Source organism: Diorhabda sublineata, chromosome X, assembly GCF_026230105.1.
Source record: "Diorhabda sublineata isolate icDioSubl1.1 chromosome X, icDioSubl1.1, whole genome shotgun sequence".
Taxonomy (NCBI): domain Eukaryota; kingdom Metazoa; phylum Arthropoda; class Insecta; order Coleoptera; family Chrysomelidae; genus Diorhabda; species Diorhabda sublineata.
Window position 1 is genome coordinate 37805727 of NC_079485.1, and position 14101 is coordinate 37819827.

Genomic DNA, 14101 nt, shown 5'->3' on the forward strand with positions numbered 1-14101 from the left:
TATTCAGATTTTCAAGTAAGATTTATGAGATTCATAAAATTGTAGTTATAGTATACATAACGTATGTGACAGATTTTATATTAAATGGATATATTAAAACTAAACAGTGTGTAACAAAAACAAACAAATGCAGAGCAATCTTAGCATAGGTACACACTCGATAAAACATATCCTTTCCAGAATTCATCCTTCAAAGAAGAATGCTGGAAAAACTTTCAGCCTTCCCTATTACATTCTATACGTTCATTGTTGACTGGTCGCACCACCCACTTAAACGAGTTCAGTGAACGTATTCGTCTATCTGTTCTTTTTATTTAGGGTAGTTTCTTGCACCTTAGACCTTTTGTATTCTGCAGTTTGTTTATGTGTTTTTTAGCCCTCATAAAAACCTGCAATATTTGCTGAAACTGTCTTTACTGAGATACTGCTTCTCTGATTAGCAACCCCTCTTTCTTTTTTTGTTCTCATTCTTCTTGGGGATTTCTTTGAGTTCTCGGTCATGACGTGACTTGCTTTTATACAAAACGAAAAACTATTTTTGAGTAATAAGAACGTATTCAGTTTTCAATGATTTCTAACTCAAAAATAGAAAGCATGTAGGCCTAAAGACGTCATTGCAGCATTTAAATTTTTAGTTATCTACTTTAGAGTCAAAACAGATGTTGATTTGTTTAATGGCATGAAAAAATGTGTATTTTGATCACCTATTATTGTATTTCAACTTTATCTCTAATAGCAGCAGTATTAATACCATATAGTATAATTTTCAATTATTATCATTTTTTTAATTTCAAATTCTTACGAATCAGAACATGACCCAAGTAACGAAAACAGGTTTGTTAAGAAAAAATAACTGAATAACAGAGATATAAACATTTGTTCATATTTATTTCGAATAACAAAGAAAGATCAATCACAATTAATCCTGAATTATTATTCAAATTTGGGAATATATAAAAATTTTATCATTATTTATTCTTTTAGTTCCCAAACGGCGTTAACTGAACTCTATAGCAGGCATCCCGTTCTACTATTTACCAAACGAAATAATGAAATATTCAACAATGGAATTTATGTGGGTCCCTTTTCAAGTTAAAATAGCAGTATATATTTTAACTAAAAATTCTCCAGTGAATTAAGTATCACAAATAATTGGAATGACCACACGCAAGAAAATATACTTTTAAGATAAAATAACAGTGACATATCACATATATCGACGAATAAGACCGCTTTTACACTAGTCGATACGTTTCGTTGTCGATGACGACATTAAAGTACTACAGAGCTACGAGCGAAGTGAATATAGTCGAACTTTTGCTTAAAATGGGAAAAATAGCAAATTTCAAATATGATATTGTTATAATGAAATGAGTCTTCACTATTTTATGAAATGGAAACAAAAAGCGAAAGCTTTCAGTTTTAATTTGCTACATTCTTCACACATTACTTTTCGAGCACCTGTGTATTTCGAAACATATACACTACGCAGTGTCATTGAATAATAACTTCCAATTCTTTCGGAAATGGCTATAATTTTAAACATATTTTTTAACAGCGACGAATATACATACGTTCATTATCGGTTTGCTGACAGTTACTGAAATGACATACTAATTATTGCTTCCTTTATGATGTCTCCTTGAATATATTCTCGAATAAAACTTAAATCGAATCGAACAAACACCTTCAAATTTTTGGAATAGATTTGCTAGTTTTTCTATTTATTAAGTTATAATATATGATATAAATAAATTTTTAAATCGTGAATTAAATATTAGATATATAGAGTCACATCTTTTAGTAATCAATTTATTATATCTTTCTTTACATCGAAAGTAAGAATAAGTTGAAAGTAAAAAAAAAACTTTTTAAAAAACAAGCTTTTATCTAAATGTACTTACTCAAAAGAATAGAATAAACATTTTCCTTAATGCCATCTTATAGCATCTTTACACAATTTATGTTAACATTAAAGTTTGTTGCGAGATTTAAGTGTATACTTCTTCTTTACTTTGTATGACACAAAAAAATAGCATCAATCATATTATTTAATTTACTTATAATCACAGTTGAATCTCGCGATCTTATGAAATGTGTAAAGACGTTAATAATTGACATTAAAGTATATGAAAATTGTTCATTTTATTCTTATTTGTATATTTAAATAACAGCTTGTTTTTTAAAAACGTTTTTCAATTTCAATTTATTTTTCACTTTTTACTAACCGCTTCACAAGTTTATTAGTGTGTTCCCGAGTTACATCTTATTTTTCAACTTATTCTCAGAAAGACCTTTGATTTGACACCCATATTTTAGGAATGTATAATCTAACTAGTCCGCCATCTTGGGTGTTCAGCCATGTTAAATATAAAATGACGACACATAGCTCACCATCCAAACAAAATGTGTAAACAAAATTTCGACTCAATTGATTGGATATCTGCTTCAAAATGAGTTACCAACATTTCAAACAAGATGGTTATATACATCGCAAGTTAAATAGCTTGTAAAAAGAGAGGACTGATGAATCTGGATATAAAAAACCTCATTATATCGCATTCCTCTATCGATATTTTTCAATTTTTCTTGAACTTGTCTATCTCTACAATGCTAATTTCAGCTTCATATATCGTAATTGCGGTAAAATCTCAATAGAATCATTATTGGTGGTTTTTAAGCTTGTAAAATCATCTGTATATATCAAAGGTGTGAATAAAAATCTTTATATATCTTAGTTTAGATAGAGATACATAAAAACCGTTCATGTTGTAACTTGGAATCCACACTCATGTTCACTTGTATTGTGGAGCGAACCATCCATTCCATGCCCTCATTTCAGACTATGTCAATTTTTTGATTATTTGAGTTTTTTGTTCGTTTATTCTAGGAAAGGAGTTTAGAGGCCGTGAATGTCAGAAATATCGTAAAAGAGTTCGGTGTATAATACTGAAGTACAAGAAGAAATATGAAAACCATGCATATTCATCAATGAGATTGAAGGTCTGGAGTTCATTGACATTGAAAACTGCGTTTTGCAGTTGTTGAAACTTTGATGTATCTGGCTATAAGTTGACCAAGAAAAAAGAATTGAAGTTACTAGACAATGGGATCAGTAATGGCTGGTTTCAGAGCTTCAAAAAAGAAATGAAATATTTATTTAAAAAAATGTGTGTGAAAATTTGGAGCAACAGAGCAGCGTATAATTTAGAACTTCAAGTCTCATCAGAAGGCAAAGGCTTGGAAGAGAAGGGAGAATTAGGGTTTTAACTAGAAGAAGCTGTGAAATAATGGTTGTTGCTGAGCCTAATGCTGGAAATAAAAATCCAGAGTACTGGAACATGGGAACAAAAGCCCTAAATATTAAAGGAATAATATGGAAGGTTTTGTAAATGTTGACGGTTATGTACCAATAAGCAGTGTGTTTGAGGCAGACGTCGCATCAGTTTATCCAAATACCCGACAAAACTAAGGATGTCGGTGACAGCGATGTCGAGATAACGGTTCCATTTTCCACCCTTCATGATGCGCGATGTAGTATGTTGTGTATGTTTAGTTTTTGAGTTTTTTTCAATGGACTATTATTAAACAAGACCATTAAATTAGAAGTACAGTATTTACAATATGTATACCTAGTCTACGTTCGACATTTGTCTTTAATTATATATGAAATTATTATAGTGTAACGTATATGCTATTCAAAGTAATTTGTTTGTTTCAATGATTCCCTCACTTGCTTGTGAAGTTCTTATTTTTTATATTCCCTGGGACGTATGAAATGTTATAGAAACTAGAAAGATTTTAGGTTTTGATGATTTATCGATGCTGTGAATTTCTACATATCGAAAGTTGCTGAAAATCACTTTGATATGTTGAACCTCAAGACATCGAAATCCTCCAAAAAAGATTTATTCCTGTCCCCCATGGGATTCGACATATCGAGGTTCCACTGTATTTGAATATTTCATTTTTCCGAAATCTGTGATTATTTACGAAAACGTTATCTTTTGAAAACAAACAAAGAATTATTATTTCTATGAAAAACATTGTAAAGTAAATTATATTTGAATAATCTATTTTTAATATTTTCTATAGATACTAAATTGAGAATGAGACAAAATATAATAAATGGTATTTTTTATATTGAAGATGATTTGTTGATATCCAAATGCTCCAGTTTTTCTTGTTTTTCCATGGAGATATGTGATGAAACTCAAAGAAAACAACCCAATGGTGCCAATTCCCGTGAACGAGGTGACTACTTAGCAGATACATTTCGTGAAACTATTGGTACTGAAAATGTACATTAATTGTTTGGTCGCTGTGGGGTATATGGCGTTACCCTGGTGCAACATTATTGCCTTTCGACTACATCATAGTTAGTAATAATATCACACTATAAAGTGCACCAAATGGTTAGTTTTTTGGGGTATACTTGTATTTCGAGTCTAATCGCATCAAATTCGGCAATTCTGTTTGTTCACATAACAATTTGAGAAAAAAAGTGCTCCATGAGTGAACAGAATTAAATCGAAATTGTGAATTAATAGCAAATTTCCTTCTGCTCATTCCGAACGATGATGTGTTGTTTAAATTCCTAGACGAGTACATAGCAGTGGTTACCAGTCGTTAGCTAGTAGGTTACTGAGTGATGTTTCGTCATCACTATTCCACGAATGGGATTAGTTGAGTGTGAGCTCGCTGCTAGTAGCTAGTGGAATTGCTCAATGTAACCAGTTATTTCAACATTTAAAACAAGTTTTGTATGAGAGGTCTTGGTAATGTTTTTCAGTCTTGCTAGCGTGTTCTAATATAAAAATGTAACTAGTACAATTTCCAATGTTTTTACACTGAGAGAGTGTGTGAGTGTCGTAAATTAGCAATTAAAAACAACTATACGGCCAGTATAATCTACAACTACGTCCTTATTATTTGTATTTGTTAAGGGCTCTAGTCTAGCCTACAAAACAAAGTTGACATGCCAAGTTCGCTTGCTAAATCTTGCTGCATGTCGATGAAAACTTTTGAGGACATATGAATACACATAATGAGCGGATTAACTTCGTTTTTCAAAAGTGTATTATCATCATTTCTCCACTAACTGGCTCGTTTACAGTTAGTAAATGAACTTGTCATTAATCAATTCCTACACACTTTGACGATGAAGATTTTCTGGATTCCATCATCTGTGTGTGAATCATCTGTGACGAATTCACCTTTCACCTTAGTAGACATGTGAACACTCATGATGTGTGGATGCGAATCCTCAGGTAATGGTACAAGTGCAACGATACTCTCCAGTGGGAAGTTAATGCTCTTGTGTCAGTTAGAAGAAGATGAACCATAAAACTTCATTTTTAAGCAAGATGGTGCACCGTTTCTCTGACATAAAGAAGTGCGTAATTGTAATGAATGTACTGTACGCGACCGCTTGATTGGCTGCAAAGAGTTTGTTTTCCACGGTTTAAATGGTCACTCGATCTAATGCCGTGCGATTTCTACTCTTCTGGGTGAATGAAGGATTGTGTATAAGAGCTTCCCCAACCAACTAACTTTTCTGTATTGACAAATAGGAAGCAGCTGTACTTGAGAGATATTGATATCCACATTTGGCAAGCACTCGCATATCGCACATTTTTATTTAAAATTGTTCAAGTTGCTCTTTCATTTAATGTATCATTTATAACAGTAATTTTAATTTAATAAATGTGATGAAGCGTTAAAAACCCCGGTACTCATTTTGAAACATCCGGTATTTTCTGATATTGAGACCATTAGTGGGATAAGCACTAGTCCGTACATTTACGTGTTTACTTCTACAGATCGATAATGTTGAATTACTGATGACTACTTCCCTAAGAGGAAAAATTGGAAAATAAATATAAAGATAAGTGGTTTGTCGAATAGACGCTCCTTTTTTTGATAATAAATCAAAATAAAAAAGTGGTAATGAAAGAATTACAATTGAAAATAATTACTTTGGTCTGAACAAATCAACAATATTAGTTTCTCTTGAATAACTGCATGGTTATTAACACACTATTTTTGTGTTTAAATTAAATTAAATTTATTAAAAATAAAACTAAACAAGTGAACTTTCTCTGGGTGTAGCTACACTGTATTCACAGTATTATTGACCTTGGTATCTTATATATCAATCACAAAAAATCCTGTTTGGAAATTCACTATATTTAAATGTTAAATACTTCCTCTTTATAACTGCTTTAATTTCATTTCATCGAGTTTAATTATCATTAGAATTCCTAATAACTTATAAAAAGTTTATTATAAATATGATATATGGAACAATGATTGTAAGTAAATAATCAAATTAACACCATCTAAGACAATTCCGAGCAATTTCTACGACTGTGAGTAGACAAAGCACAGTTATTCCAATTCCTGTGCAAATTTGAAGAATGTAACTCTAGTGGCACGAAGAAATAGATGGTCACATTCTTCTTCACGTGAAGCATGAGATGGTAATGGCCATTAATATATCCGAATATGTACTGTAAAGTCAGATGTCAAGGTGGTGGCTGTATCCGTCTTCAAACAACTAATAAATATAAGAGAGCTTTGAACTGATTTTGGTACCGGCAAACACCCAAGAAACATTCCTACACATGTTCTGTGTTTTTAGTTTTCTCAAGATATCTGAAAGAATTTTCCCATTTTCCATTCAATCACATGATGTGTTACAGTCTAAGCATTCCATGGAGTATGTTAAAAAGAGCTAGGAAGGTGTGGATGGTTTTCCCAAATGTTAATGCAACTTACGAACAGTTGATGGTTGGTAGAAATCCAGATAGTGATCAGTATATTAAGAATACAAACATTTATTGTCCTTCTCTTCTTCTTTTTATTATTAAAAATAAAGCCCACTCACTAAGAATGCACTTTGCAAGCCACTAGCTTTGTTTAGTTTAGATATTTACCAGTGTGGCCAACCATTCCAGAGGCCCCTTAAAGTTTTGAAGAGCCGCACTCGTCTGCAAGAAATGCTCTACTTGCATTTCTGTAAAAAAAGGACTACCATATACCTAGCGTTGCATTAAGAATTAGTGGGGACTGGTGCTAAAATCGACCCGGGTCCTACTTAAGGAAACCAAAATCAGCTTTGAACTTTAGTAGATGTTAATATATTAGTTTTAAATTGACTATATGCAATTTTTATTTAAAAAGTAGCTACATTGTTTGTAAGCAATCGTATTATTTTGTGAAAAAGGTGTTTAATAAATATGGTTTGTTTTAATGTACGTACTGTGTTATTATATTATATACAAAAAGTTAGTTTTTTTAAGGGTTATTTGTTATATGTTATGTTAATCTTTAATGGCCACCATTTTTAAGCAGCTGGATCAAGCTCAACCATTGACGAACTGGATCGAGACCGAACTAAACCGTGCACGTGCAGTTCCCTTATCACTCGGCCGTGCGACGACAACACTCTTCTAGCACTGATAGTGTCAGATCGCTGAGCTGAATAAATGCTAATGTCGAAAAATCTCCAAAAAAATTTATCAATTCTCAAAACTTATCCGTTCAAAAATTTTCTAACAGCCGCTATTTATTAACGGCTTGATCTAGGTTAAACATAACAAACTGGACAGAGATATAGTACCCAAGTACTATTGTGCCGAATTTCACTAAAATCAGTTCAGGCGTTTGGTCATTATAATGAATTCATTCATAAAACTATCTGTATATGGCAAAATACTTATAGTAAAATCATGAAAACTGTAACTTTATATTTTAAATGGAACACTCTGTATATTAATACATTTTTGAAATCTACGTAAAATTTTAATATACTTTTGTCAAAAAAACTGTTTTCGAAAAATGTATACTTTTTGAGTTATTAATTTTTTTTTTTTAAATTTGACCATTGTAAATTATTTTTTACCCTTAAAGATATGAAAATTCGGTTGCTGTTAGCAAGGTCAGACGTATTTGAATCTATGTTGAAAAATTTTTTATTTTATACAGGATGTGTATAAAAAGTGTTCAAAGTTTAACTACATCAATATCAAATTTCTTTTTTTTTAAATAAAACCACCCGGTTTTTTCTATTTAAATACATGCAAGGGTAAAAAATATGGCAAATTCATGTATACTTTCCTAGACCTAAACTTTAACGTTATCCAGATATTAAAGGTTTTCTGTAAATTTTTAGAGATGCAGGTGCAGTCTAAATTTTATTTTGACCCTTTGATACAAGCACCATGAAATAAAAAAGTATGTTTCTTTATCTTGTCAATGGTTACCGTTGATTCGAAAAAACAATGAGGTTAACAAAATTATGTGTGAGACAGTTTTAGCAATATGTATGAACCTTGATTTTCTCAGAAAAAAATATAATAATGTGTTTGGCGACCTCGTAGCTCGATACATAAAGAAGTCAATGTACGTGTCACATCGTTCCAAGCAACTCTCTATGGAGGAACATTGAATACAGCTTCTTGAAGAAATTCCGTATTTCGACGTGCTATCTTTAAATGTGCGTTATATTACTTGCGTTAAATAAACTTATGAACTCATATTCAAGTAACGCAGTGGAGTGATGTAAAGGACATCATCAACATAAAGCCTAGTTGTCATACTGTTTCGTATAAACTCGACAGGGTAATCGATTAAAATAACCAATGGCAGTGTAACGTCTTGTTCGATCAGTGGGACTTCTTCATGTTCCTCTACCTTCTTCTATTCACACACGACTCACATGCATTATCGTTATTGCAGTACAAGTAACACAACACGATATGATATAGCAACATCTCGATAGGTCCATAGAAACCACTAGTTTGGTTATAATTTTGTCATCTTTTAGCCGAAGACATTCTGTTACACTTAGCAAGGCAAGTAGACGAACCCGCAATAACTAATAATATCTGTTCTTTTTGTGGACTCGACATACACTTCCCTGCTGTAGGGAAGTGTACTAGAGTTTTTTACGATTGAGATTTACACTATTAGATTGTTTGACCATAAAATTAATTTTCAATTATTAGATACAATAGAACAGAATTTAAATTCAGCGTTTTTATTCGGCTTACAGGGAAAACTAGATCATGAATCAAAAGGCATCATACACGCGACATAGTTGCCGAGTAAAAATCCCATTGTTCTGATACAAATTAGGTTTGCATATACCTTAGGGAAACATAAAGTAACAGTTTTCTGATATAAACTTGATGTACATGGCAAAAATCTTAATCTTGCCTTAGTAGAAAGGAATTTGCGTCGATTTAATGTATAAAAATGCACTAATATTTTTTTCACGACTGAATCTCAAAATTTGAGAAAATTTTTCTTCTGATGTGAATATGAAACTGACACATTTTAATATGAGTACAAAATGTCATTTCTAATATTTTTTATGTTAGCTTGATATGTATGTATGCAACGAAATCTTAGCAGTTGATTTTTGAGTACTTGAACACGTCAGATTTATTTGATATTTTGTACTATTATGGACCGAACGACGATAAAATGATTCAATAAATTTCTGCTATGATTATGTTAAGCTTGGTATATATATATAACGGAAACTTGAAGTCGATTTTTGAATACTTTAAAATTCCGGTTTCATTATTTGTAATTACGCACACTTATTAAGGATCGATAACCTAACAATAATTTTATGAATTTCAGCGATGATGATCAGGTTCACCAGGATTGGTGATTTTTTTATATCCGATTTGTGATAGGAATTCTTTAGAATAAATTGATATCTTTTATTAATAACTCTATCCTTATTTAAAGTGTTAAAAACATTGTGTTCTAATCTTCAATTTATTTTGCTATTAAAGCGTGTTTTTCAGTTTTCTAAACTATTATTTATATTTCTTTTGAAAAGATAAGAATGTTGTCCTCAGTGAAAAAATTATTAGTATATGATTTGATCCAAGTATGTTCTAAGTTCTACACAGAGTATATTCGTAAAAAAAAAATATTCAAATATTGTTTAATGCGAGTTTCAAGTTATTAGTTAAATGAACTAAGTGTACGAACCATATTATGAGGAACATGTTTTTATACCATAACGAAAAATGAAATTTTTTAAATATCTAATATAATCTAATATTATTAAGCGACACATTTTATACAGGCGTTAATTTATCAAAGTGAAATTAAAGGATACTAATGGTTGAAATTGTGCTGCGTGATCGGCATTTTTCGATCGCAGGATTGGAAAAACCGAATATCCAATTTCGACTATAACGTGATTATTACAATTACAGCCATTAATTAATACACATAATGAAATTCAACCAGCTTTCGAATATTTTTTCATATTCGTGCGCGGCTTATACTAGAGGTGTATTTATAAAAGTATCGTAATGTCAGACTAAAATATTATTTATTAGATTATTTTTCATTCACTAAATTGACAAGAGGAGTCATCGAATTGTGGAAAATAAGGTAGTCATAGACATAATAATGATTTTGATCTGTCTTAGTATCTTTTCATTCCTATGGCGTATTATTCAGGCTTCACATAGTTTATTGCTCAGATTGACATGAATGAATGAAGCGACATTCCTGACGCGATGCTTCAAATTTATTAGGATTACCTGAGACTAAAATTAGGGTAATATAGCAGATAACGTATTTTCTAATTTACATAATTTATAAAGGACATATAAGAATTGTAGTTCGCACAAGATGGTGTACAACTGTAATTAACAAAGATAACTGGTGGGCAATTAGTAACTGCCATTACCTATCTAAAAGATTAATTTATTTTGGCTTAGTTAAACGAGAATATAAACTAACTACAATCTTATAATGAATGAGAAACAGGTTTCAAATATCAGACATCAGAAGATAACAATAATATTAAAAAAAAACTTTTAAGTTTAATATGCATTGAACTGTTGGCTGCGTCATGCCAAGGTATATGTCAAAGAGAGAAAGTAATCGGACAAAATATAAATGATGTTTATGAAGAAACTAATTTGGATATTTGCCGTTTTATTTTAAAAGTTTGTTATTAATAGTGAATTATTTAGTAATCGTAGCCTGCTAAATGTCATTATCATCTGCTTCCTTTTCACGATCCGATTCAAAATAGTTGCCCAATTGAATCTGTTTTTGTGCCTATCACGTTTTTATCTACCTAGCAGCACTAAATATATAAAGAAAGTTGTCACATAACTGTCGACCACCTATAATATAGAATTTTCTTGTGCCACACCCAAACGAACTCAATCGGATTTAGGTGTGGGTGATGAGTGTTATAATATCATCTATTCCTATGTATTAAATATTGACTCATGTACTTTGACCAGTTATTGGAAATATCATCAACAACATCATCAACATTTTAATGTATCTACAATATTTTTGTTTAGCTATTAATGATTCGTTCAACTACGAATTATATTTGATATAGATGGAAACATTTCTATTAATAATAATTGTATTATCTTTTGTTTTGTCGGTTTGTTAGAATTTCTTGAATTGGAATAAATTTTGGAAAACCAAAGCAATACCACTAATGAATATTTTTTATATTACGGTACCGCAGAATAGTACTTACTTTTTTCAAGTGACCTGTAGATGTACCAATGAAAACAACGGTGAAATCTCCAGTAGAGGTAGCAACTACAGCTGTTAAACGAGTGTTGAAAATAAGAACTGGCATAGCTGACAAAGCATGTTCTCCACCTAAAGGTGTGTTGACGTCCAGACCGCAGAAATCTTCACCGATTGTTTGTAGTTTCTGAAAACAATTGAATAAGTATATATACAATAATATGTAGGAGTTATAAGATCCGTTAGCGGATTAATCAAAACTAATATGCGAGTTCTGAACCTCTTTAAGATAGACTGAACAGAATATATCAGTTTACGTTATAAACAAATTATATCGGATGCTGGTCTTTGCTAACTCAAAAAACCAAAAAAAAAAATCATGTAATCATGAAATATGATTACAGTATATTAGACTGAACAAATTATTTCTAATTAATTCATTTAAATGAAAGAACTATAGATAGACAACACTTTCAATAGAACATTCGATAAATATTTTTTATATAAATTAACAAAACCAAAATTATAAAATTCAGTCTGACTTTAGTTTTAGTTTCGTTATGTTGTGTATACTTTTAAATTTCTTGTAAAAGTCGTAGTTCGTAAAAATGTTTTTAAAAAAGTGAGTTTTGAAGAGACAATTGATATTTTACATAACTAGTCTAAGAATGCTACACACGCAGTTTGAAAGGCATTAATAAATTAAAATCGTTATTTTTACAAATGTCACGCATCAAAATTGAAAAGGTTAGCATATATTATAAGCTAATTTCTGTTATAATAAACAGCATTTATATTTTCCGGCTTGAGTAAACATTTGAAAGTATGTTAAATACATTTGAAAAATGCTGGTAGTCACATATAGAATAATCCTTCTAAACTATGTATAAAATAGGTGCGGAAAAGTTTCAATTTTGCAAGGTACTTCAAAAAAATCATTTATTAGAACTCTTCAAAATTGTGTTGTTTATAGTAATATATACAGTTGTTTCAATTACTTTTTCATCAATGTTAGTCAATAAATTTATAATATGTATTCTCCCAAACATTTCCAATCTAGTTTTTTAAGAAAATAAAAAAACGAATTGTATATCCAGCTTCGCACTTTTAGAAAAAAAAATGTAACAACCGTGCTTTCTTTAGGGGTGGGCAAAATAATTGATTAATCGAAAAATAATCGATTAATCGATATATATTTTTAAAAATAATCGGTAATAGATTAATCGAAAATTATCAAATAATCGAAAATAATCGGTTATTTTATATAATCGATTATATTTTTTGATAATTGCCCAGCCCTAGCTTTCTTGCTGTCCCGTGCTATAATATTTAATAATGATACAATTTGAGTATCAATATTCACATAGTGAATAATTGTGACTGAAAATGTCAGTTTATAAAAAAATTACAGGTTTCCGAGCGTAACAATAATTGTTTTTCATAGCCTATACGCCTACACAGATGAAAAAGGAATTGGACACAGTGTGCAATGTCATTTACAACTGTATAATTTTGGTCGAGTGAATTCAATCTTGGCCATATCAGCTAGACTGACCAAATCGTACTGGATGATCGTCAGATCAAGGTTGAAGAGATAGAAAACACTATCGTCATTTGTCAAATAAAAACTGAAGCATTATTCATATGTAAGCAATCCGCACATTGGGTGCCGCGTTTTGCTTCGATTAATAACCGTAGATGAAACCTGGATCCACAACTACACTCTTTAAACAAACAAATAGTTAAGACAGTGGATTGTAAAGGGTGAACTTGCTACGGAAAGACAAAGACGGTTTCATCAGCCGAAGAAGTGTAGTTCTCCTTTTGTTGCGATGTTACGAGTCATTGGTTGACAAAGTGAAGGAATAAATTGCAAAAGCCGACCGTATTTGAAGAAAACGAAAGTGATTTTCCATCTGAACAACGCACCTTCTCACACAATTGCATCTCGAATGTTTTGACCCCCAACCGTATTCACCAGATAGCTCCCAGCGACTTTTTTTGTTTCCTAACCTCAAAGTTTCACTTACAGGAGAGTGATTTTCATGAAACGAGGACGTTATCGCCTATATTGAATAAAAAGTCGGTAACTATAATTTGAAAAGGTTAGGTTAAAGCATATTGAAAAATACAGATTATTATGGAAAAAATGTATTTTTCTTTGTTACATCGAAAAATTTTCTGACGACCCTCGTTTTTCAAACATATTGAACATTTTGTATGTACTGTATTATACACATAAATATTATTTGCCGTCTTTGGATACCTTATGAATGAACGTCAATGGATGAAAAAGGATAAAACAAACATCTTTTGAATTGTCTTCTGTTTGTAATCTGTCTGGGTAGCGACTCACATGGAGTCTATCTTGTTCAGAACATTTCATTTTGGTGATTTCGATTGCACAACAAACCAAAACAAATATAAGATAAGTAAACTGATGGACAAAGATACCAAATAAATTATTTATTTTGAGAATAAGTTCAGTTACATAATTCTAATGCACACTATTAAAATTAGTTCTTATAATCGGGGATTTATTACAGCGCTCCAATTTTTT

At 31.1% G+C, this 14101-nt stretch overlaps 1 protein-coding gene across 5 annotated transcripts in view; it reads right to left on the minus strand.

The window, feature by feature from the left end:
• The window catches only part of LOC130451864 (plexin-A4), a 262174-nt gene that overhangs the window by 39705 nt on the left and 208368 nt on the right, over positions 1 to 14101 (minus strand). For all 5 annotated transcript variants that reach the window (XM_056791218.1, XM_056791221.1, XM_056791220.1 and 2 more), the window contains one exon: positions 11546 to 11728. In XM_056791218.1, coding sequence (XP_056647196.1) covers positions 11546 to 11728 — 183 coding nt within the window. The remainder of the gene's footprint in view (positions 1 to 11545; positions 11729 to 14101) is intronic.